This window comes from Barbus barbus (genome assembly GCF_936440315.1).
Source record: "Barbus barbus genome assembly, chromosome: 36".
Classification (NCBI taxonomy): domain Eukaryota; kingdom Metazoa; phylum Chordata; class Actinopteri; order Cypriniformes; family Cyprinidae; genus Barbus; species Barbus barbus.
Genome location: NC_136714.1, coordinates 20,598,169 through 20,623,074, shown reverse-complemented (window position 1 = coordinate 20,623,074; position 24,906 = coordinate 20,598,169). Strand labels below are relative to the sequence as shown.

The following is a 24,906-nucleotide window of genomic DNA, read 5'->3' as shown; positions in this document are numbered from 1 at the left end:
AGAACATTTTAGTATTGGTTTTACGGTATAATGTAATGTAGTTAAATAGTTTAATTTATATGGTTAATTTTTTCATAATTTTTTTCTAAAAATTAAGCCTTGTGCAACGTAAAGGACAAATATTCATGTCTATCTGAGTTAGTTACGGCTTGAAACATAACAGGCGTTAAGAGCTTAATTGAAATGAAACCGAATGTCTAATGAATGTCAAACGCAAAACTAACTTTACCGCCGTATGTAAGACAATTATACAGAAATACTTTGATGACAGACTGCTCAGGCATTTCAGAACGAGCATAACAACATTTCAGATCCTGTGGAACGAGATCAGTCCGCTGCTAGTCAAGTTATCCCGTCTCATAGCACAAGTCACATGACTTTTTGATGCGCTTGGAGGAAGTTATTTGCAAAATGCGTTTCCATCTCCCTTTTTCGCACAAGTCAAAAACCACCTCAAGCGAGCGTAAAAACGTCTTTGCGAATTAAGGGATTTTTATTCGAAATTGGGCGTTTCTCATGCGATACTTCAAAATGCGCATTAAAACAGTGTGATGGGAACCCAGCTACTACGCGGTGTCACTTCTCAAAAACAATTCATAAACGGCGATATTTTGCTCCCCTTTCATGGTTTTATAATTCGAGCTTTAATTTTGAACACAGCAAAGATTTTCATCTTTTAATGTTGACGTAGCGTGAGGATTTTGCTGCATGAATTACTGAAGCTTTTCGACACTGAGGATGTTGCTGTGGAGACATCGCGGTTGCTAAGAGACGCCGGTTTTGGGTCTGTCTGTAGTGTTGAAAATATGTCATCATTATATATGAGAAAAATGATTGTTATATTCGCAATATTTATTTTATAAAATACATTCCTCGATTAGGGCGCCTTTTGTGTCCCTCTTGAGCTGACAGCAACTTTTACTGTGGTATAGGCGCTTTTCACTACATATTTACAAAAAAACAACTTTATTTGTAATCTTTTTGTCGTGTATATTTTTTTCAGTATCAGACAATCTGACTTAAACACCGTAATGGATAAAACATCTTTTTAAGGCAGTCATGTCATATCTATCTATCTATCTATCTATCTATCTATCTATCTATCTATCTATCTATCTATCTATCTATCTATCTATCTATCTATCATACATGTACAATTTGTTTATTTACACTTTAAGATAAACATTCTCTTAAAGAATAGCCTAAGTTGCATAATAGAGTTGTATCAATTTATCAATTTAATGTTACATTTTCATATGCAGAATGGGAATACAATACAAGGTTTGTTATGGAACAATACTGAACACCTCAAATGGTTCATTTAGTTCACTTTTCACCTCTCCCACAGCAAAAACAATGCATTGTACCCTTGAAGATTCAGTGAATTCTTTTGGAACCTGTTTTTCCTGTAATAGAGAGAATCCATTAAGTTGAAAAACCATCCACTAGTTACATCTAATACCACAGGTCTTGTTGATTGTTTGCTTTTTATTTACGCTGCTGAACTGTTCATTGTATATCATATATTAAATTAAATTATATTGGATTGGTCTACTTGTTTGAAGACGTTCATTTATATTCTGTGATGGCATATAGAACAGCCAATGCCTGTATCAGTTGAGTAAAATTAGTTAAGTTATTTGACCCCAATATTAACACTCTTAGTAAAGATAACTCTACATTGTGCAGTATGTTTTGGCATGTGTTATGACTGGGCTAGTCCTGCCACAGCGACACAAGCAGCTCTCCTGCTGTGATGTTGACCGTTTTACTGAAAGGCTGCCAGTTGGTGGCAAAGTCACAACAACAAACTCCTACGGTCCTTTATTTTCATCCACCCTCTCCACACATCCCTGTAAACAAGCAAACACACAAAAAAGATATTGAAATATCAGAGAACAGTTTATATTATTAGAGATCATAGTAAACCAATGACTTTCTTTCATCTGTGGAACACAAAACATGAAATTCTGAAGACTATACTGGTTGTTCTTTTCCATGCAAATACAATAAATGGTGACTAGAGCTTTCAAGCTTCAGAAATGATGCAAAAACTCCATAACAGTATCTATGTGACTTCTTAAGCCCTAAACATGACTTCTAAAGCCATACAATAAGTACATTTAGTGTAAAACAAACATAAAAAGTATCTTTTTGTGCTCCACAACAGAAATGAAGTACTGTTTGGAATACAAGGGTGATGAGTAAATAATGTCTGAATCCCTTCAACACAAAACAAGATCATATATCGCCAGATAACTTACAGCATTTCCAGATTCATACATGTCATTGCCAAAGCCAACGCAGTTTATATGAGATACGTTTGATTCCTGTATTAAAGCATTGGCTTTATGTTTAGTCCTCAGGTAGAACACCAGCAAGGCAGCGAGAAGCACTAAGAGCACAATGACGACTATAACAGAGGCCACAATGGTTCCTGTGTTGTCAGATGAAGCTGAAAATATATATATATAAAAAGATTTTCACTAAATATAAATAAAAGTTCACACACATTCATGTTCACACAGAATTATAGGTATGGTAACAAGAATACATACAAATATAAATGAAACTAAATCGCGCTATAGGAAGAAATCTTACTTTGGTCTGTCTTCTGCTCAGCACAGTTCACTCCGACTGTATAGCGTATGTCATCCAAGGCAAGAACACCCTTCTCTCCTTTAAATCCCTCTAATACAATCTGCCTCCAGTTAAAACACAGATAATCAGTATAATCACACTCAAATTATAACTCAAAAACCTATATGAACAGTTGGTTTTGGTAACCTGGTACTCCGTTTCTGAGGTGATATTGACACTGAAGGGTTTCCAGTTTCCACCTCCCTCATCCAGCGTCAGCAATTCATGCCTGGTCCCTTCAGACAGCCTCCACACTGTGAGTTTAGTGTCATCTGCACCAAGAAAGCAATATAATAATCATTAATAAATTAAATCAGTGTAAGTATTGTGTATAATCGCCAGAGAGACGTTTTAACAAATATATTAGAAGTTTGGGTTGATAAGCATGTATGCTTTTGAAAAAAAATATTTTATGCTCACCAAGGCTGCACTTATATGATACAAAATAAAATCAGTATTATTGTGATATACTATTAAATATTAAAATTGTTTACTATTTGAATATATTTTAAAATGTAATTTATTCCGGTGATGGCAACGCTGAATTTTCAGCAGCCATTACGCCAGTCTTCAGTATTACATGATCCTTCATGCAGTTTCAAACAGTTGAGTTGTGCTGCTTAATATTAAATATATGAATATAAAATTCAAAAGAACAATTTAATGGAAATTGAAAACTTTTGTAATATTATAATGATATAAATGTCACTTTTTGCATTTTAATTCATCCTTGCTGAAAAGAAGTACTAATTTCTTCCAAAAAAATAAAAAATAAAAAAACCTTCACGATTCGAAACTTCTGAACAAACTTGGTCACTGACACATTAAACAACTAAAACTAACCATATGGATGATATAGATACATTTATACATACACATGGTTGGCTGATAAACCCAAAAGCTCAGACAGGTTCCTTTGGTTGGTGCCAGGTGAGGGCTCAGCAGCCAGGCATTCTGGTTAGCAGTGTCACGCTGGGAGTTAGGAAGGACCAAGAAGTGTCCTAGAGTCAGAAAGGAGACTAAATTACATCTAGTTCCTCAAAAAGGAGCTGGAGACAAAAAAAACTTTCTCTATCAGCTTAGAGCACAAATCACCTTCTTCTGTGTAAAGTGTGTGGTCATATGGTGGTGTGCTGTAGAACATCTCAGCTTGCACACTGGTCAGGTCCCAGTCTAACAGGTCCCAGTCTACAGATGGGTTCTGAGTGTTGGACCAACCACACAGACCTTTCTCGAAATCGCAGACACTATCTGAAACGCACATTATGCAAATAACAATTATTACAAAAAAATAACCCCCAAAAATATATTTTATGTATATTGTAATAATAAAGTACAACATAATTATTTAAAAACTAGAATATTAATAATAATGATATATATATATATATATATTTTTTTTATTATTATTAATACAGATTATGAATTAAATAAATGTAACTTCTGCATGAAATGTTGACAACCCATATACTTCCAATATTCAACAAGACAAAAAATAGGATGGGGCTTGATTTGATTTCAAAAATGAAATAATTGGACCACGAAAAGGGGTTTATTTGTGACACTTAGGTAAAGAGGAAGGGTTCAAAAATAAGAGGTGTTTGGTGATGTCACCTGAAAAGGAAAGTTACCAAGGACGGAGCAAGATTCTGAAGATTTTTGAAGATGAACATGCACTGATTCATTCAGAATAAGAACATAAATGGGTATTGAGAAAGTAAATGGCGTAAATTTTGATTGACCTGTTGTGGGGCAGCTGTGAGTCGAGTGGGTGATGTCATCAATGGCAATAAAACTGAATAGGTCTCCTTCACCTTTCACCTCAAACTCTAGCTGAATTCCAAAAATACATAAACCTCACACTCAGACCTTTTATTAAACACAATAAACTAACAAAACAGGTTTCACTGCATTACATTATTAAACAAGACAAGGCATCAGATCACTTACTTGCCAATCCCCATGCCAGCTGACATTGCCTTGGCCATGACGCCAAGCATGTCCCTGCCTGATGCTACTGGAGAATAACTGTATCCTTTTTCCATCAGTTGGCTTTACATAGACATTCAGCGTGCCTGTGTGGGGGCACATACAGGTCCTTCTCAAAAAATTAGCATATTGTGATAAAGTTCATTATTTTCTGTAATGTACTGATAAACATTAGACTTTCATATATGTTAGATTCATTACAACACAACTGAAGTAGTTCAAGCCTTTTATTGTTTTAATATTGATGATTTTGGCATACAGCTCATGAAAACCCAAAATTCCTATCTCAAAAAATTAGCATATCATGAAAAGGTTCTCTACACGAGTTATTAACCTAATCATCTGAATCAACTAATTAACTCTAAACACCTGCAAAAGATTCCTGAGGCTTTTAAAAACTCCCAGCCTGGTTCATTACTCAAAACCGCAATCATGGGTAAGACTGCCGACCTGACTGCTGTCCAGAAGGCCATCATTGACACCCTCAAGCAAGAGGGTAAGACACAGAAAGAAATTTCTGAACGAATAGGCTGTTCCCAGAGTGCTGTATCAAGGCACCTCAGTGGGAAGTCTGTGGGAAGGAAAAAGTGTGGCAGAAAACGCAGCACAACGAGAAGAGGTGACCAGACCCTGAGGAAGATTGTGGAGAAGGACCGATTCCAGACCTTGGGGGACCTGCGGAAGCAGTGGACTGAGTCTGGAGTAGAAACATCTAGAGCCACCGTGTACAGGCGTGTGCAGGAAATGGGCTACAGGTGTCGCATTCCCCAGGTCAAGCCACTTTTGAACCAGAAACAGCGGCAGAAGCGCCTGACCTGGGCTACAGAGAAGCAGCACTGGACTGTTGCTCAGTGGTCCAAGTACTTTTTTCGAATGAAAGCAAATTTTGCATGTCATTCGGAAATCAAGGTGCCAGTGTCTGGAGGAAGACTGGGGAGAGGGAAATGCCAAAATGCCTGAAGTCCAGTGTCAAGTACCCACAGTCAGTGCTGCTGGTGTTGGTCCACTGTGTTTTATCAAGGGCAGGGTCAATGCAGCTAGCTATCAGGAGATTTTGGAGCACTTCATGCTTCCATCTGCTGAAAAGCTTTATGGAGATGATTTCATTTTTCAGCACGACCTGGCACCTGCTCACAGTGCCAAAACCACTGGTAAATGGTTTACTGACCATGGTATTACTGTGCTCAATTGGCCTGCCAACTCTCCTGACCTGAACCCCATAGAGAATCTGTGGGATATTGTGAAGAGAAAGTTGAGAGACGCAAGACCCAACACTCTGGATGAGCTTAAGGCCGCTATCGAAGCATCCTGGGCCTCCATAACACCTCAGCAGTGCCACAGGCTGATTGCCTCCATGCCACGCCGCATTGAAGCAGTCGTTTCTGCAAAAGGATTCCAAGTATTGAGTGCATAACTGAACATAATTATTTGAAGGTTGACTTTTTTTTGTATTAAAAACACTTTTCTTTTATTGGTCGGATGAAATATGCAAATTTTTTGAGATAGGAATTTTGGGTTTTCATGAGCTGTATGCCAAAATCATCAATATTAAAACAATAAAAGGCTTGAACTACTTCAGTTGTGTTGTAGTGAATCTAAAATATATAAAAGTCTAATGTTTATCAGTACATTACAGAAAATAATGAACTTTATCACAATATGCTAATTTTTTGAGAAGGACCTGTATATGGTTTTCACCTGCAAATTAATAGTTGTACACACACTTATGAGATAATGTTCTTACCTGGTTTTTCTCCTCCTGTATGGTACCAGAAGTGTACACATTCGGTGTGAGACAAACCTCTACGCACAGGGGAAGTCAAGGTGGTCTCACTGCCCTTGGGAAGGACATCAGAACCGCTGTGGGCCAGCATGTAGAAACCTGGTCACAACATACCATTCATATCTTTCATTTGAACTAATCCAACTATAACAGAAAACATGGTAAAAACAAGTTAAAGGAATAGTTCAACCAAAAATAACATTTTTCTGAAGATGTACTCCCCCTCAGGCCATCCAAGATGTAAATAAGTTTGTTTTGGAGAAATTTAACATTACATCACTTCCTCGCAAATGGATCTTCTACACAGTGAATGGGTGCCGTCAGAATGAGAGTCCAAACAGCTGATAAAAACACCACAATAATCTACAAGTAATTCATACAACTCCTGTCCTTCAATTAACATCTTGTTAATTGTTTATTACTAACACACAGCTTTTCAATTCACAATAAGTTAATTGATGGACTAGAGTGGATTATTGTGATGTTTGTATCAGTTGTTTGGACTCTCATTCTGCCGGCACCCATTCACTACAGAGGATCCATGATGTTTAGATGTAGAAATTATAATCTGTTCCGATGAAGTAAACTCATCTACATCTTCAATGGCCTGAGGGTGAGTAAATAAAACATTTTTTTTTTTGGTGAACTACTCATTTGAGGTGGATTGTGAGCAGTTAGAGAATGAGACGCAAAATCACTGATCAAAACTGAGCTCAAATTTCTTTAATTTTCAAATTTCCCAAACCATTTTCTGTCTCCAGGCTGTGGTCCGTCTTGGGTCCAGTTTCTGTTGAAGCCCAACGTTGGTGTATCCACCTAGCTCTTCCAGAACTGGTGTAGCCACAAGTCTGACTCTCAAACGAGCACATAGAAGGCAAAGAACATGGTCCTGCCACAAATGCCACATCATCTAAAGCCAACTGACCATCAAAACCAGAGCGAGTGGCCTCAAACACCAGCTACATATGAGAGATAAAGAGAGCCAGAATCAAAAACAAGTAGAAACGAGGATAAGAAGATTAAAGCAATTGTTCATAATAAAAATGTTAAACATCCCTTTTACAGTCCTAAAATGCTTGATGCAAGTCAATTTCTTCACTAATACTCTTGTAAGCCATTATCTGGGGTCATTCACAAAATCATTGTGTGTCTTTCTAGTGTTTTTGCTGACAATTATCCTTTAGGCGTGTAAACAACTTTTGTGTGCACCTGGAAAGTGGTGAGCTGAGGAGGCACAGAGCAATGGCCCTCATGCCAAACGTTACCATGTGCACCGCTGCGCATCCACAGAAGCTCTTCTGAGCCGTCAGCAAATAGCAGTTTTACACTGAGAGTGCCTGGGAAAGTGAAGATGAAACAAATGAAGTATAATGAAGTATAATGTTTGAATCAGTTACTCTGCTTAAGCTGTAGGACCTTCTGCTCACATATCAGATGAACTAATGTTTTATGAAGCTGGGAATAAGGTGTTCAGATCCACCTGTGTTTGGCCCATAGAGTTTGTAGAAGAAGGTCAGACAGTGTTCTGAGTAACTATACTGTCTGACTGAGAGGAGACGTCCAGAAAGACCTCGCAGTGAAGTGTCCCACATATCCACCACCAGACTCCTACCTGAGAAAGAGATAAGAAAAAAAATATGTTTGTATTATAATGCTGATGTTTTCAAACATAAAAAAAACAATTAATAATTCAGGCAACATCAAAAGCATCCTGACCATCATGGACAGTGTGGTCCATTCCACTATGAAGCCTCCAGTCATAATTATCAGTTTGGTCCTGGTACCATCCGCACAAATTTACCTCAAAATTACATGATATTTCTGTTAAGAGGGGCAAAAATAGATGATGATGCAAAAAGACAATGAAAAACAACCAAGTAAAACAATGAAAATAAAAAATAAATAATTATTTGTTCCCACTCACCACCAGAGGGCACAAACAGAGCAGAACAGTAAACAAAGTGCACATCCTTCACCGTAATCTGGGTACTTGGGGAGATCTCTTCAGCACGGGCCCTAAACTCTAACTGAGAAAGAAAAAGATAGACAGAATGACAGATAGAACGACAGAACTATAGATAGAAAGACAGATAGACAGACAGACAGAAAGATGGATGGATGGAACGATAGACAGATAGATGTAAATAGAGAGACAGACAGAAAGGCAGACACACAACTAGACAGTCTACCTGAAAGCGATGATCTCTGGCTCCAACATAGACTTCCTCCTTTACCCAAGTTCCTGCCGTCTCATTGGTCCTTCCAGAAAACTCCCACAGCACAGGATGAGTCCCCAACACACTGTCTACAACATACACTGCCAGATCACCTGCAGAGAGCAAGAGAATATATAATCTACCATCATACCGATTTACAGAGGTGAGACGGGTGTGTTCCAGCTGATGTTGTACCTATGTGTGGGTTACTGCCACTGAGACTGTAGGAGAACTGAAGGGTGCATGCTGGACCTGACGGACCCAAGAGAGGAGTACGAGTTTGGGCTTCACTTAGCTGCTGCCCAGGAGCGCCAATCACAGTCAGGAACACCTCTAATGACACACAAATGCACTAATGAATCTATATTAACTTATATATAACTATAATCTCATAAAAATCATTTTCTCAGTTCCATTATAATAAAAACCGATTTTTCACCTTTCATGGTGTCATTATACTCCAGTTTCTGCTCCCAAGCTTGGTTCCCTATACTGGTATCTGTCCAGCCAGAGCTTCCCATCTCATACGAGAAGTCCCCTATGTAAACAACATTGTGTGAATATGATTATTTTACATCATAAAATAAATAGAAAATGTGCCATTGGGAAGAAATGTGCCATATGATCTTTTTTAAAAGATCTTAAATATAAAACTAAACAAACTTACATAAATAGCAAAATATGTTTTTTGGTGTAATTATACACTTAAATACAAATCTAAATAATGGAGGAACTCACCGCACCGAGCCTCATCTTCTCCAGCAGGACAGTCCTCCTTAAAGTCACAGATTTTAAGATCGTCGTCTGTGCAAGGGTGAGTGGGAGGCTTTGGAAATTCTGGAAATGGCATTGATTCTATATGAAGGGAAACAAACAATATGAAGGCAAGCGTACAGTTATGGTGTATGATCATTGCAGACAGGCGTAAAACTAGAGAGTACCATTGGATAAGCGGCACTCGGGGGACAACACAATATCATCGATAGCGATCCCTCCATAAGCTTGGTCTCGAATGGCAGCAACAAACAGAATCTGATTGGGGCAAGTTCAATAAATTAGATAGATTTTTATGATAGCAGTGTAATAAAAAGTGACAACCTGAAGCTTGTGTGATGTTGTCAGTGGAGCGATGGGTTCATGTACCTGGAACGTGCTGTTGACGACAAACTTCACCTCAGCCTTTACCCACAAGTCTCCGAGAGCACCTCCACGTTCCCAAACAGGATAGATCTGCTTCTCAGCCACCAACACAGACAGTCCACCTGACACTTGGCCGAACTGATGTGTGTACATTACCATCTGTAATTATGAACAATGGGTGTAAAATTTAAGGCCATAACCACTATAGACTTATGAGGATAGATTTTTGATAAAAACAAGTGCATTAAGTAAGGCATTTGGCACTACGTATATACATACCCGACAAGGATGTGTGTCATTGGTTGCTGCCAGGGGAGAGCTTTGAAAAGACGTCCAATCATTCTTCATGACATCGGGTTGTGTCACATACAAGAAATGTCCTGAAGAGCCATAGTTCATTGACGCTTATTTTGAGACTATTTCAGTGCACATTTCATTGTTATCTCTAACAAAAACTAGAATGAGAACAGAAATAAAAATAACAACTGGAAAAAAATAAAATAAAATACACCTTTAAATCAATTTTCATGGTTCTACAGTTTACTAAAGTAAAATAAAAAATGATCAAAAATCAGTTATGGTTTTTGATACTCACCAATTCAAAATTTTGGGATGGCAAGATTATTTTAATGTTTCTGAAAGAAGTTTCTTATTCTCATCAAGCATTTATTTGATCAAAATACAGTATAAATATTATTAAACTTTTGAATATCAGCCACAAGATTCTTCATAATTCAAATATGGTGATATGGTGCACAAGAACATTTCTTATTATCAGTAACAGTTTATTGTTGTGGAATCCGTGATTTGTTTTTCAGAATTCTTTAATGAATAGAAGGTTCTAAAGAGTCGCAGTTATTTGAAATAGAAATTGTTTGTAAAATAAATGCCATTACTGTCACTTTAATGCAATCATTGCAATCCATTTAATGCATTCCTCACTAAAAGTGATAATTTCTTTCATTCTTTCTTATAAAAGAAATCTTACTGACTAAAAAATCTTTTGAATGGTAGTGTATATAGTGTATTAAAAAACTTATAAAAACAATAAAATGCCACATATATATATAAAATAGAAATAAAAAATAACTAAAAATATATAATAAAAAACAAAAAAACAGAAGGCTGCACCAGGCCACACAAACCTGCCACTGTATTAGTTGTGTGGTCTCTTCCAGGTCCTTTTAGAGGCTCAGAGAGTGATATATTCATCTGATTGGTCCTTGTCCATTTCAAGGATGATATCGTTCGTAGGTCCCATCCACAAGAGCCATCTTCAAAGTCACAGCTCATGTTCTCACCATATACTAAATAAACATCAACATAAAACATCAGTGATAATAACTCCAGACCAGCGATCTAACACAGTAATAAAATGCACTGAAGACTAAATCAGTGAAGTAACACGCATCACTGATTTCTCTCGCTAGATTCAAGGTCTCTTACCACAGTTCTCTTCATCTGTTCCATCACCACAGTCATCTGTGCCATCACACGCTTTATAGTCCTCCACACATCCATCCCGCTTACATCTCACATATCCAGGAACACATGCTCCACTTTCAGGGGGAACTGAAAGAAAGAGAGAATTCAAACATCCTTATTATCACTAAAACCATCTAATCCATCTAATGCATTGATCCCTGGAGGACCATGAACATTCAAAATGAGGCAAGTGGATTTTAAATGCAACCTCTAAACAATGTATCTGTACCTTTGATAATTAAGTTGCACGATTGATCTATGTAAAAGAGAAAAAAGAAAAAGAAAAGGGAGCCAGGAATGCAACCGGCATCCTCTAATGAAAATAAAATAAAACTGGATTGTGACCAGTGCTTTGGCAAAAAAATCATTGATGCCCCCACAAAAAAGTAAAAATAAAAAATGAATAATAAAATAAAATACAAATAGCTGAATGATGCCTCTGGTTGTTTTGTTCGTGAATTTTAAACTTTTTTTATTTCTCTTTACCTGGCAGGGCACAATCAAGAAATTCCATCTGATCGATGGACACATCTCCCTGCTTCCCTTCACTGCGTTTGGAATGAAGCTGGATATGGAAAGGGCCCGAGATACGGCCCAGGTAGATGGTGGCCTCCCTCCAGCTGCGAATGCTGGAGCTCTCTGGCCTCCATACCACTGCTTTCTCACCATCAATTTGCCACACCGATCCCCACAGTGGGGTGTCACCCAACCCCGTGTGACCTGAAACACACACCAACAGGGTTAGATGTGTCCCTATTTTCATTTAATTATGCTCTTCATATTAACTGGTCAATTTTCAATAAAGTTTTGGATGTGTTAGTATGTGTGTGAACCTGAGTCCCAGATGAAGTATCTGAGCCGAAGGTGACAGGTAGGAGAGGAATGTTTTATTGTAGGGGACACAAGCACAGTGGTTCTGGGAGTATCTGAAGTCACAGCCGTCACTGCCATGAACCAGCCTGAGGAACACAGACACATTACATGAAGAGAAACCTTGATAACGATTCAGTATGTTATTAGGCACCATGAACAACATTTTTACATCATTTAATAATCTTTGTTAATATTTTTTTCTTTTTCTAGATATATTAATACATTTAAAACTTAAATTTGTATAAATTAGCATTGGTAAATGTATTAAGTAGTAGTATGAATTATTAATGAAACATATTATATGCAGATATTAACATTAACCTTAAATGAGCAATGATTAATAAATGCTGTAAAAAGTTAATTATTAGTTTATGGTAACTAATGCATTAGCTAACCTTTATGAATTGAAACATTTTTAAACAAAACTATTTTAACACCATTTTGCAATTTTTGTATAATTATTAAAGATAAAATATAATTATAACCAATTATATCACCTAAAATATAAAGTACTATTTAATAGTTTGGGGTCAGTAAGAATTTATTAGATTTTGTAATGTTTTTGATTTGTTAATGTTTTTGTGTTTTGTATATGCATAATGTTTTTAAAAAATATATTTTACAATTTAATTTATTCCTTTGATGGCAAAGCTGAATTTTCTATTACATTTCCAGTCTTAAGTCGCTGGGGTATATTTGCAGCAATAGCCAAAAATACATTGTATGGGTCAACATTGATTTTTCTTTTATGCCAAAAATCATTAGGACATTAAGATTATGTTCCATGAGGATATTTTCTCAATTTCCTACTGTAAATATCTCAAAACTTAAGTTTTGATTAGTAATATGCATTGCTAAGAACTTAATTTTGACAACAATATTTTGAATTTTTAGCACCCTCAGATTCCAGATTTTCAAAAAGTTGTATCTTGGCCAAATATTGTCCTAACAAACCATACATCAATTGAAAGCTTATTTATTCAGCTTTCATGTGAAGTATAAATCTCAATTTTGAAAAATTGACACTCATGACTGGTTTTGTGGTCCAGGGTCTAATATGCTGTTTTGGAGATCAAGACACATTTATCATCATAATCAATATTGATTTTTTGTGTGTGTGTGTGGGGGGGGGTGTCATTCTATCATTGGATTTGGAAATGCTTCATAAATATAAAAAACTCCTGCAGGAAGGGTAAGCTGAATTATCATTTACCTGTGGAAGTGCCAGTGGTGTAGTCAGAGGACGGCCCGCTCTCAGGGAGCGTGTTCCCTCTCTGCTGTCTCTGCCACACGTACCCACCTTCACCTGAGTGTACAGTCCATCCACACTTCTCCTCATGCTCAAAATCACACACAAAGTCCCGTCCCTGATAACCTAACATTCAACCAATAAACGAGAACAGGAAAAATGTCAAGAAAAGGATGCAAATACAGTAACCAGATAGCAGAAGATATGAATATATAGACATTCAGTGTCTTACCACAGTCTTGCTCATCACTACAGTCTTGGCAGTCACAAACAAAATCACATCTGACTTCTAGAGAACTGTTGCAGTCATTTCGCTCCAGAGCCACAGCTAGTGAATATGAGTATTGATGAAGACACATGATTGACTTTTCACAGTTGTGTGAATAAAATCCACAACATCAGACTTCTATTACTGTACTATTACAGAGACGTTATGAAAGCTTTGAGTAATTATCCATTTAATTCAGATTGAACAAAACATTTATGCAATATTTCATAACATTATATTGAATTTTGCAATTACCCTCCAATTGAGGGTTTTAAATAAATAAACTTATTTATTAATTTAAAATGATGTTAAAGTTATTAAAAATAAAGTGGCTGAATCAACTTTAGGCAAACATAAGATTTTTTTTAAAGATTTCTTTGCTGGGAGTTTATTACTGCACTAATAATAAAGAACCTATTTAAGCACAGAAATCAAATACTACCATTCAAACTTTTGGGATCAGTTAGATAAAAAATGTAGTCATTTATTTGATCAGAAATAATATAAAAACTGTAATATGATCATTTAACAAACATGACATATCTATTTTAAAATGCAAAGCTGAATTTTCAGCAGCATTACTCCAGTCTTCAGCGTCTCATGATCCTTCAGAAATCATTCTAATATGCTGATCAAGAAACAATTAAATTATGCTGCAAGTGATTAAAAGTCCCATTTAGTCTGTTTAAGCTTCAAGACATCTCAATCTCAATCTCCTCTTGTTCAAGTCACAAAGGTCTGTCTTTCTAGTAATCACACGTAATACGCAGTCAAAGGTCTCTGATACACAAATGTCAGATATGAGGTTGCATTCCCACATACAAGGACGATAATTCTTAAACAATTCAGAAAACCAATGAGGTAAAATGCCAGACATTGTTTAAACTGAGAATATAGTGTAGATAGTTCTGCAGGTTTAGCAGCAAACAAATTGCATTTACAGTAATACAGGTTTAACATCGATTTAACTTAATGGAGCTTACTCCTAGAAATATTAAAGATATAATTAGACATATCAGCCATCAAAATGTATAACTGAAAGCAATAAAAATAAAAATTAAACAAGAAAAAAATGACTAATTTTCAAGTGTACACATGTCCCAAAGTGGCATTCAATACTATAAGCATCTGACCTGAAATCGTTAACAAATAAATAAAAACACTAGATCTCACCCCTCTGACAGAAATTCAGTGTGAGACACACAAGGAGAATCCAGTGGCAGGTAGCCATGAATCCAGTCTTTACTTTTGCCACCAGAAGACAGAACAAGAGCTCTTCTTCTGCGTACAATGAGCGAAAGCACCGTCTTGCCACATATGAAGTTATTATCTTCCCCTGCGTCCCTCCCTCTTGATTCCACACAGAGATAATACCTGGACTTTACATTTTAACCCCCAGACGTGTGCCAGATCCTTCCTTTAAAGCTGCTCTGCCCTTCTGAAAATATGCAGCACAGACAGTTCAGTTTAGTTTGGCCTCAACACCAGATACTTCACTTGACAATGTTACTATTTAGCTAAAATGAACGGCACATTCTGGTCTTTGTAATTAGCTAACTAATTGTAGCAAACTGTAAGCCCTTTCAATGGTAAACCTTGACAGATAAGCAAAGAAACAAGAAATAAAGAAAATTACTGTTTTAGTACGGTTTCTGTTTTCAAAACCAATGTGAGACAAGTGTGGTGCTAATCAGCAAGAGGAGGTGCCAATAAAAGGTCCGTACACCATACTAATCAAGCAAATACAACTGTTTGTTGATACACAGCTATCAATAAGAATGATAATGATCATAGGTAAATGCATAAAATAGTGATAATCAAAAATAAACACATTAAAGAAGGATAATCATGAGCCAGTGCATAATATATGAATGATCATGAATAAATGGATAAAACATAATAATTATGAATAATACACAAATTCCAGCATACACTAAAACTAAACCCCAAAGCCAAGCATTAGAACAAATATGCAACCTCTGAACCATGCCATCATCTTCACTCTTCAAAAGACTGGGGAGCCCGTTTCAGTCACAGTAGAAGACCAACACTTCCGAGAATGCCAGGCGACGCTCGCTTATCCCACGGCTGAGCTTCCACTGTTTCAGAAAGAAACCCCTTTTTTTATACTTCAAAATTAGGTGCGGTTTAAGAACAACCCTCCAAGTGAGAGAGAAAGCAAACTGGCCAGGCTCGCTCCCCTTCCCAGTTGGGTGCACTTCGTTTTAATTACAGAAAAAGATGAGTTCTTATTTAGCGATATCTCTGAGGGTTTCGTATTTAATGTGGTGCCAGGCCAGAATTCTGCACCTAAAACGTCTCAAACGATAACAGTTTCCAACCTTATTTTGAAGGTCAATGTAACCTCTCTCTCTTGGACCTTCCCAAGAAATAGTAATGTTGCTTTGCATCCATTGCAACCTTGAAAGTATCCCCCCCCTTAAATTCCATTCCCACACTGTTCATCTGTTGAGCACACACACACACAAAAAAACATCCTTCACAATGACACAATAAAAGACGCAGTACTAGATGCAAAAGTAAACTCATTTATTAAATGTGCAATCCATTTTCTGTTTGTTTGCTCTAAATTTAAATGCAACTAATAAAAGATGATATCTATTTCAATATTCAGACTTGAAATGTGACCCTGGACCACAAAACCAGTCATAAGGGTAAATAAGCTTTCCATTGATGTATGGTTTGTTAGGATGTACTATTTGAAAATCTGGAATCTGAGGGTGCAAAAAAAATCGAAATAGAGAAAATCGCCTTTAAAGTTGTTCAAATAAAGTCCTTAGCAATGCATATTACTAATCAAAAATAAGTTTATATAAATTTACGGTAGGAAATTTACAAAATATCTTCATGGAACATGATCTTTACTTAATATCCTAATGATTTTTGGCAGAAAAAAAAGATAAATTTGATCCATACAATGTATTTTTGGCTATTGCTATAAATATACCCCAGCGACTTAAGACTGGTTTTGTGGTGCAGGGTAACAAAGGACAAAAAAAATGTTGCAACGCAGTTGTTTCAAATGTTGCAAATTCAAAATGTTAATAACATTCTCTGGATGTCGTTAGGTTGTAATATTTAGAGTCAAGAAAATCATTGCTCCTAATGGCATCTTCTATTAAAAATGCTGACAAACGGATATTGATTGTCAAGTTTATCAGGCAAGGTTTACAATGACCAATCAGGTCTGGATTTATAGCATGTGCTTTAGAAATGATTAAATCACAATATATATTTTGTGTGTTGTATTTAAGCATGGTAATTTTCTTTAACAAGATATTTCCCTCATTGTGACATATACAAACTTTCAGGCCTCACCTTAGCACAGAAACTGCACTTGTTAAAATTACAAATGACTTGCTTCTTGCTTCAGACCAAGGCTGCATCTCATTGCTAGTATTACTTGATCTTAGTGCTGCGTTCGACACTATAGACCATGACATACTCATAGATCGATTACAAAACTATACTGGTATTCAAGGGCAGGCTTTAAGATGGTTTAGATACCTGTCCGATCGCTACCACTTTGTTCATTTAAATGGGGAGTCATCTCAATTAGCACCAGTAAAGTATGGAGTACCACAAGGATCTGTCCTAGGTCCTCTGCTATTTTCAATATACATGTTGCCTCTTGGTAATATTATTAGAAAATATGGGATTAGTTTTCATTGTTATGCTGATGATACTCAACTATTTATCTCAACAAGACCAGATTAAACTTCTAAACTAAGCTAATAGATTGTGTAAAAAATGTAAAAGATCGGATGACCAATAATTTCCTCCTATTAAATTCAGATAAGACAGAGATTTTTCTTATTGGACCAAAAAAAGTACACAGAATCTCTTGGATTACAATTTGCAACTAGATGGATGCACTGTTACGCCCTCTAAAGTAAAAAATCTGGGTGTTATATTAGACAGCAACTTGTCCTTTGAAAATCATATTTCCCATGTTACAAAAACAGCTTTCTTCCATCTTAGAAACATTGCCAAGCTTCGAAACATGCTACCTGTTTCTGATGCAGAAAAGCTAGTTCATGCATTCATGACCTCTAGACTGGACTATTGTAATGCACTGCTAGGTGGTTGTCCTGCATCTTCAATAAACAAGCCACAGATAGTCCAAAATGCAGCGGCTAGAGTTCTTACCAGGTCAAGAAAATATGATCATATTACCTAAATTTTACATTCTCTGCACTGGCTACCTATTCCGTATCACTTACAAAATATTATCCAATCCAACCTGCTCCCCAAGGTCGCAAAACTCTGGACTTTTGGTTGTACCTAGGATGGCAAAGTCCACTAAAGGAGGTAGAGCTTTTTCACATCTGGATCCAGCCCTTAAATGATCTGAGATGACCGAACACCTGAGAAAAGATAATGCCAACCCCTCAGAGGATGCCAACGCTCAGACAACATACAGAATTACCAAATTTTGCCATAAGTTAAATATATTAAGGTTCTGCAATATATAAATATATTGTGGAAACTTAATTTCCTGTAGAGCTGCTTTGCAACAATTTGTATCGTAAAAAGTGCTATATAAATAAACTTGAACTTGAACAAACATTTCTTCCAACTTGAATGAATGACAAAAAAGTTTATTATCGTTTCAGGATGTCACTATATAACTTTTTATGGTTTGGATTATTTAATCATTTCCTATATTTAAAGACCAATGGCCATAAACATAAGCACATTCCTTTCTCTTTGTTGCCATGTGTTAATATACACATGAAGTTAAAACCAATCAAACATAATGAGGATGGCCTCTCCTTTAGTTTTGGAGTAAATGTCTTACCCATCCATCCATCCATGTCAGAAATCTTTTAAAGTTCTGTTCTTTCTCAGCCTTGGCACATCAAGGCTTGAATGCTACGTTAAGACAGGTAGTTTTGAAATAGCGTCCTTATACGCAGCTGCCATTCAACCCATGTTACCCATTCAATACCCTTCATCCGCCCAGGTCACCTCATAGTCTGGGTAATGGGTTTTTATCTTCTCTGTGGAAACAGAATGCTTTGCTCTCCCAAATCCCTGAAAAAAAAAGATGAAATGATTACTGGATAATCAAATTAAAGGAATATAAATTGTTTAACATTAGAACATTATGCGCACCATGGAATAACCGTAGACGTGGATCTTTTTTGCGGCACTGTCATGTTTGATTCTTCCACCTCCGAGACATTCACAATCCACTCCTCCACCTCTCTCCAGTTCTCCGGCCACATGATCATAGATATCAGCTTGAGGAGATAAAATGTTATGTTTTTTTATAGCTGGACACCAAGAATCTTTTGTTCTCCTATCAAATGTGTGGAGGAGGTTTCTAAACACTTGAATGACTAATAAACTATTTTGTATTTAAACTCAAGTGCTACTATGCAGTAAAAAACGTCAGTAAAATGAAAGCTAGAAAAGTTGAACACCTAATACAGAGGAAGAAAGAGAAAATAATATAATATAAGGACTATTGTAATGCACAATATATATAATATAAGAGAAAATAATATGCAAGATGATTAATTGTTGTAAGAAACAAAAGACCAATCACAAAGCAATATAAAGATATTGATATAGGGCTTATATCACAAAGATATTGGCCCAGCATTTCCCCTAACGTTAAATACAATGTTTTAGGATATTTTAACATTTGGAACCACTACAGCTTTAAAACTTTCTTCTTCCATTCAAAACCAATTGCATTCAATAAATGTGCACAACACCTGTTATTCATTCAAACACTTGAATGTATCCCTACCATGATACTCGGCCCATGCGTATCCTCTCACAATATCAACACACGAGTCATCGTCTGTGCTGTGCACCCGTATGAGGACGTATTTGAAGACGCCGTTGGGATCTAAATCAACCTCTGGGATTTTAGCGAGACGCTCGGCCGACATTATTGCAAAATCGGGAGTGAAAAGTCCTAACACTACAGCGAAGTTCAATACAACAGAAGCACTTCCTTTACCACTGCTGCGTTATACCCGTAGGATGAGGTCGCTCCTAGTGGTCAGCTGGAGGAAGTGCAGGAAGCCGATGCCAGTTATGAGCTATTGAGATACTTTATCTATTTGAACTTTTCACTCTGTATTTTTAAATTCATTTCCAATTGAACTTTTTCAAATGTCATTATTAAGATGTGAATTGTCAAAAGCAGTGACATTTGTCACATGACAAGTTACTTTTCTCTGGACCAATGAGAATTGTTTGTGATTACCAAGTGATTTCAGAGGTTGGATTTTTTTTATTTAAAAATGGAACTTTCTAGTGTCTCCAATGATAGAGAAAGAGAGAGAGACAGAGAGAGAGATACATTTTTTTTGAGCCACAGCTGTTTGGAGAAAACACTTTGTAATGCACCCAATATTTATAATACACACAATTATAACCCATTTATAAAATAGTAGTAATCTATTAGAATAAATGGTCTAACAACTTAACTGTACACTTTCTTCCAAACAGACATTAAAACTGTTTGGAAAGGAAACTGTTTAAAGGAAAACTGCAACAAGCCTTAATAAAATCATCTGTTTATTTCAGAATTTTAATTACAGTGGAATCTTTGGAAATTAATGTTATTACAAGTAAAAACCAAAATAAAAGACTAAACCAAAAAAAAAAAAAAAAAGAAGGCTTCTGAGTGATTCAGTCAGATACGTTTCCATCTTCATCATCCTCCTGAAAAAAAAAGGCATTTAGATACAGTGGATGTTAATATATAATATAAATATAGTGTCTATAATTCATATTCAGTCCATCCACACAATAGGGCAGAATATATATATATATATATATATATATATATATATATAGACAATTCAATTTCTATTGTCCTTATTTTTAAGTCGCTTTGGATAAAAGCATCTACTAAACTAAATATAAATGTAAATATATATATATATATATATATATATATATATATATATATATATAAATAAACACACAGACACACAGTATATTTATTAGTGTTATTACTATAAACAAACCAGCAAAACAATACCTACTTTGCGCTCTTGTTTTCCTGTGGCCGTGGCTTCAAAATCATGGATATATAGTGTAGCCATCCAGTTCACCATGGATTTCTCATGGAGCTCAGTCTCCACAATACTGGGATAAATGTGTTTGTCCTTAAAAGCAGCGATGGCTTCTTCTTCCTCAGTCCATTCCAGAGTCTCATGGATGCCATCTCCTCCGAAACGTTTGTTGTATCGGTCAAAGTGCACCCTCTCCAGCACTAACCCGAGCCCAGGAGCCTTGGGAATGTCAACTTTGTCCTCTTCCCAGCTCCTTTCGATAACTCCTTCATCTACATATCCTTTGACCACAGCGATCACAAGACCGATCATCTTCCGGATCTGGTGCATCATGAAGCTCTGGCCTCTTACTGTGATGATGGCAAACTCAGCTTTCTGTCTCACAAACAGCTCTCCACAGGACATGTGGGTGATGTAGCGCCTGGCGCTAGGGTCCCGAGGACCTTTTTGCGAAGTGAAGTTGTGGAAGTTGTGGGTGCCTTTATATAGGCCAAATAATCGGTTGACCTTCTGAAGGGTCTCTGAACTCAGACGGAATGACGTGTCCTCCTGGTTATAGTCCTTTGGGGAAAAAGACACAGCGGGAAGCATGTAGGAATACGTTCTGGCATCACAGTTGTTTTTGGAATTGAAGCCACCCGTGACTCTCTTATACCCTGCAAGTTTAAGAACATTTAAATAATGTACATGTACATGATGTACAGAATTCTGTCAGTGTTGTCATTGTTAACTAACACTATTAAAATTGTTCATTGAAATAAAGCTGAAATATGATACATTATATTACACTAAAAATCCTAAATCGAGAAAAAAAAAAAAAGAATCATGGCAGCTAACTCAAAATAAATTTAAGCTGTAGTATTAAAATTACTAAAATCAGAACTGAAATAAACATAAGTAAAAGCTAAATAGAAAAAGAAAAACAAAAAACAATGACAAACTAAAATGTAAACTGAAAATATAAAAATAAACACTGTTTCAAACTATTAATAAATACAGTAATAGTATACAAATAATACAAATATAACACTGATTTCTGTCATTAAACAGTAAATATGTAATTAATAAACTTTAAGGTCAGACCTAAAATTTTTATGTGAGCCGGCAGATTTGCATTAATTTTGTCCAGGATGTTGTCAATCATCCACACCTTCAGAGACACAACTTGACCAGCAGCAGAAACACCCTGTTAATGCAATGAGAAGAAATGAGCAATTATACTTAAAAAAAAGAAAACAAAAGTATGCATATACTGTGTGTGTGTGTGTGTGTGTGTGTGTGTGTGTGTGTGTGTATGTTTGTATGTATGTATGTATGTATGTATGTATGTATGTATGTATGTATGTATGTATGTATATATATATATATATATATATATATATATATATATATATATACACACACACACACACAGAACAAAATTATAAACGCAAAACTTTTGTTTTTGCCCCCATTTTTCATGAGCTGAACTCAAAGATCTAAGACTTTTTCTATGTACACAAAAGGCCTATTCCTCTCAAATATTGATCACAAATCTGCCTAAATCTGTGTTAGTGAGCACTTCTCTTTTGCCGAGATAATCCATCCACCTCACAGGTGTGGCATATCAAGATGCTGATTAGACAGCATGATTATTGCACAGGTGTGCCTTAGGCTGGCCACAATAAAAGGCCACTCTAAAATGTGCAGTTTTACTGTATTGGGGGGGTCCGAAAACCAATCTGATGTGACCACCATTTGCCTCACGCAGTGCAGCACATCTCCTTCGCATAGAGTTGATCAGGTTGTTGATTGTGGCCTGTGGAATGTTGGTCCACTCCTCTTCAATGGCTGTGCGAAGTTGCTGGATATTGGCAGGAACTGGAACACGCTGTCGTATACGCCGATCCAGAGCATCCCAAACATGTTCAAGGGGTGACATGTCCGGTGAGTATGCTAGCCATGCAAGAACTGGGATGTTTTCAGCTTCCAGGAATTGTGTACAGATCCTTGCAACATGAGGTGATGGTCGTGGATGAATGGCACAACAATAGGCCTCAGGATCTCGTCACGGTATCATCAATAAAATGCACCTGTGTTCGTTGTTCATAACATACGCCTGCCCATACCATAACCTCACCGCCACCATGGGCCACTCGATCCACAACGTTGACATCAGCAAACCGCTCACCCACATGACGCCATACATGCTGTCTGCCATCTGCCCTGTACAGTGAAATCCGGGATTCATCCGTGAAGAGAACACCTCTCCAAAGTGCCAGACGCCATCGAATGTGAGCACTTGCCCACTCAAGTCGGTTACGACGACGAACTGCAGTCAGGTCGAGACCCCGATGAGGGCGATGAGCTTCTCTGAGACAGTTTCTGACAGTTTGTGCTGAAATTCTTTGCTTATGCAAACCGATTGTTGCAGCAAGCTGTCCGGGTGGTTGGTCTCAGACAATCTTGGAGGTGAAGACGCTGGATGTGGAGGGGTCCTGGGCTGGTGTGGTTACATGTGGGCTGCAGTTGTGAGGCCGGTTGGATGTACTGCCAAATTCTCTGAAACGCCTTTGGAGATGGCTTATGGTAGAGAAATGAACATTCAATTCACAGGCAACAGCTCTGGTGGACATTCCTGCAGTCAGCATGCCAATTGCACGCTCCCTCAAAACTTGAGACATCTGTAGCATTGTGCTGTGTGATGAAACTGCACATTTTAGAGTGGCCTTTTATTGTGGCCAGCCTAAGGCACACCTGTGCAATAATCATGCTGTCTAATCAGCATCTTGATATGCCACACCTTTGAGGTGGATGGATTACCTCGGCAAAAGAGAAGTGCTCACTAACACAGATTTAGACAGATTTGTGAACAATATTTGAGAGAAATAGGCCTTTTGTGTACATGGAAAAAGTCTTAGATTTTTGAGTTCAGCTCATGAAAAAAACAAACACGTGTTGCGTTTATAATTTTGTTCAGTGTATATACATACATGTGTGTGTGTTTTAAATTTACATGTAATAATACATTTTTATATTTTATCTTTACTATAAATAGCATTACTTACTTTTGATTTGCTTAATCTTTTTTTTTTTTTTGGATTATGTAATTCTTTGTTCTAGCCAGGAAGAATAGGTAAAGAAGGTTTATGTTTTTATTATATATATATATATATTATTTTATTTAAACTAACAAAATGTTTTTTTTATGGTTTAATTGTAGTTTTAATTACCTATAATAGCCCTCACTATAATAAAATACAATATTTTATTATAAAATATACAAATAATTGAGCATCAGGTTAAAATATTCACCTTATCTGTTCGTGCACACCGCTGGAAAGACATCTTCTTCATGTCATCTCCATGGCCCTCTGGAATACATCCTGCTCTCACAAGAGCAGTGACCAGTTCATCCTCGATGGTTTTGAACTGAGAGTTCTTTGCATTTCTCTGGATGCACAGGACAAGTATTAATGCTTGGACAACACAGCAATGCATAAATCACTGTGCTGCATCTTCATAACTCACCTGCATTCCATAATACCCTTTGCCTGAATATGCCATCAGAAGAGCCACCTTTTTCTTGGGGTATTTCCTCTCATCCTGGTCTGATTTAAGCTTCTTGTCTTCATGCTCAGTCTCAGCGTGCGTATCATCTGCTGGTCTTTTCAAAGCTTTGATTTGGGCGTCTGATGAATCCTCAGTCATCTTGCTGGACATGCAAAATCCACGGAAGTTTAATTTAGGATCTGGCCACCCTGAAGAGCGTTTCAGTTAGCGGTGAGAATTAGATTATCGTTCATCAGTTACTTTACAGCAGAACACATTGTTAAGAAACTCACCTTTGTTTTTGATGGTTGGAATAAATGTTTGACGTGATAAAATATTAATGATCCGACAGCTCCTCAGCATTTCATCACACTCTTCAGTGAGGATCTCACCAATGAACAAAACCGACTAACGTTAGACTGCTTTTACTTTAACGGCCATTTCTACAATAAGTGAAATTAATTTAGAAAACAAATTTTGCATGTATTTATGACAGCAGTATAATCTATCTTCACCGCAACAATTTATTTACTTCCCCTGTACCATGCATACACCCACGTGGAGTGGCTGAACTTTCACATCTCGCAGAATATCGCGTGACCTAAAACGGGTTGCCAGGTAAAAAAAAAAAAAAATTGAACAAGGGGCACGTTTCTACAACCTTCCTC

The 24,906-nt window shown here is 36.8% G+C and overlaps 3 protein-coding genes across 5 annotated transcripts; all 3 read right to left on the bottom strand.

The window, feature by feature from the left end:
* Positions 1-952: 952 nt before the first annotated feature.
* LOC306855700 (apical endosomal glycoprotein-like) lies at positions 953-15,148 on the bottom strand. The gene is made up of 28 exons (XM_079394512.1): positions 14,817-15,148; positions 13,608-13,703; positions 13,340-13,501; positions 12,087-12,212; positions 11,740-11,973; positions 11,215-11,340; positions 10,914-11,075; positions 10,048-10,148; positions 9,772-9,927; positions 9,570-9,660; positions 9,367-9,483; positions 9,068-9,166; positions 8,824-8,961; positions 8,602-8,741; positions 8,337-8,439; positions 8,129-8,233; positions 7,893-8,024; positions 7,622-7,749; positions 7,158-7,371; positions 6,374-6,511; positions 4,591-4,715; positions 4,383-4,473; positions 3,736-3,891; positions 3,516-3,641; positions 2,788-2,912; positions 2,602-2,701; positions 2,265-2,455; positions 953-1,853 (listed from the first exon to the last, which is right to left on the bottom strand). The coding sequence occupies exons 1-28, from the start codon at positions 14,872-14,874 to the stop codon at positions 1,815-1,817; spliced, it is 3,579 nt and encodes a 1,192-aa protein (XP_079250638.1). The 5' UTR covers positions 14,875-15,148; the 3' UTR covers positions 953-1,814.
* A 1,025-nt stretch (positions 15,149-16,173) lies between these two features.
* On the bottom strand, positions 16,174-19,678 carry LOC306855893 (14 kDa phosphohistidine phosphatase-like). 2 transcript variants are annotated; one of them, XR_013782967.1, is made up of 4 exons: positions 19,426-19,658; positions 18,783-18,910; positions 18,466-18,701; positions 16,174-18,031 (listed from the first exon to the last, which is right to left on the bottom strand). XR_013782967.1 is itself a non-coding variant. In XM_079394840.1 (3 exons), the coding sequence occupies exons 1-3, from the start codon at positions 19,568-19,570 to the stop codon at positions 18,609-18,611; spliced, it is 366 nt and encodes a 121-aa protein (XP_079250966.1). In that variant the 5' UTR covers positions 19,571-19,678; the 3' UTR covers positions 18,247-18,608. The 2 variants fall into 2 exon arrangements, 1 of the variants encoding a protein (XP_079250966.1); XM_079394840.1 differs by lacking the exon at positions 16,174-18,031 and having other exon boundaries at positions 18,247-18,701; positions 19,426-19,678.
* Positions 19,679-19,895: 217 nt separating this feature from the next.
* LOC306855892 (pseudouridylate synthase 1 homolog) lies at positions 19,896-24,846 on the bottom strand. 2 transcript variants are annotated; one of them, XM_079394838.1, is made up of 6 exons: positions 24,532-24,846; positions 24,218-24,447; positions 24,002-24,139; positions 21,791-21,893; positions 20,678-21,363; positions 19,896-20,351 (listed from the first exon to the last, which is right to left on the bottom strand). In XM_079394838.1, the coding sequence occupies exons 1-6, from the start codon at positions 24,599-24,601 to the stop codon at positions 20,319-20,321; spliced, it is 1,260 nt and encodes a 419-aa protein (XP_079250964.1). In that variant the 5' UTR covers positions 24,602-24,846; the 3' UTR covers positions 19,896-20,318. The 2 variants fall into 2 exon arrangements, with proteins under 2 accessions (XP_079250964.1, XP_079250965.1); XM_079394839.1 differs by having other exon boundaries at positions 20,190-20,351; positions 24,218-24,401; positions 24,532-24,822.
* Positions 24,847-24,906: the final 60 nt, after the last annotated feature.

Bases quoted from the DNA above. Each gene is read 5' to 3' on its own strand.
- LOC306855700 (XM_079394512.1), bottom strand. From the start codon at position 14,874: ATGGCTACCTGCCACTGGATTCTCCTTGTGTGTCTCACACTGAATTTC. The intron at 7,372-7,621 runs GTGCACACAAAA...TCTCATATGTAG, and splicing joins CTCAGCTCACCACTTTCCAG to CTGGTGTTTGAGGCCACTCG. The intron at 2,456-2,601 runs GTAAGATTTCTT...ATATATTTTCAG, and splicing joins TGAGCAGAAGACAGACCAAA to CTTCATCTGACAACACAGGA.
- LOC306855893 (XM_079394840.1), bottom strand. From the start codon at position 19,570: ATGTCGGCCGAGCGTCTCGCTAAAATCCCAGAGGTTGATTTAGATCCC. The intron at 18,911-19,425 runs GTAGGGATACAT...TATCTCCTCAAG, and splicing joins CGCATGGGCCGAGTATCATG to CTGATATCTATGATCATGTG. The intron at 18,702-18,782 runs GTGCGCATAATG...TTTTTTTTTCAG, and splicing joins ACGTCTACGGTTATTCCATG to GGATTTGGGAGAGCAAAGCA.
- LOC306855892 (XM_079394838.1), bottom strand. From the start codon at position 24,601: ATGCTGAGGAGCTGTCGGATCATTAATATTTTATCACGTCAAACATTT. The intron at 24,448-24,531 runs GTGAGTTTCTTA...AACGCTCTTCAG, and splicing joins TCCAACCATCAAAAACAAAG to GGTGGCCAGATCCTAAATTA. The intron at 21,364-21,790 runs GTCTGACCTTAA...TTAAACTTGCAG, and splicing joins GGCTCACATAAAAATTTTAG to GGTATAAGAGAGTCACGGGT.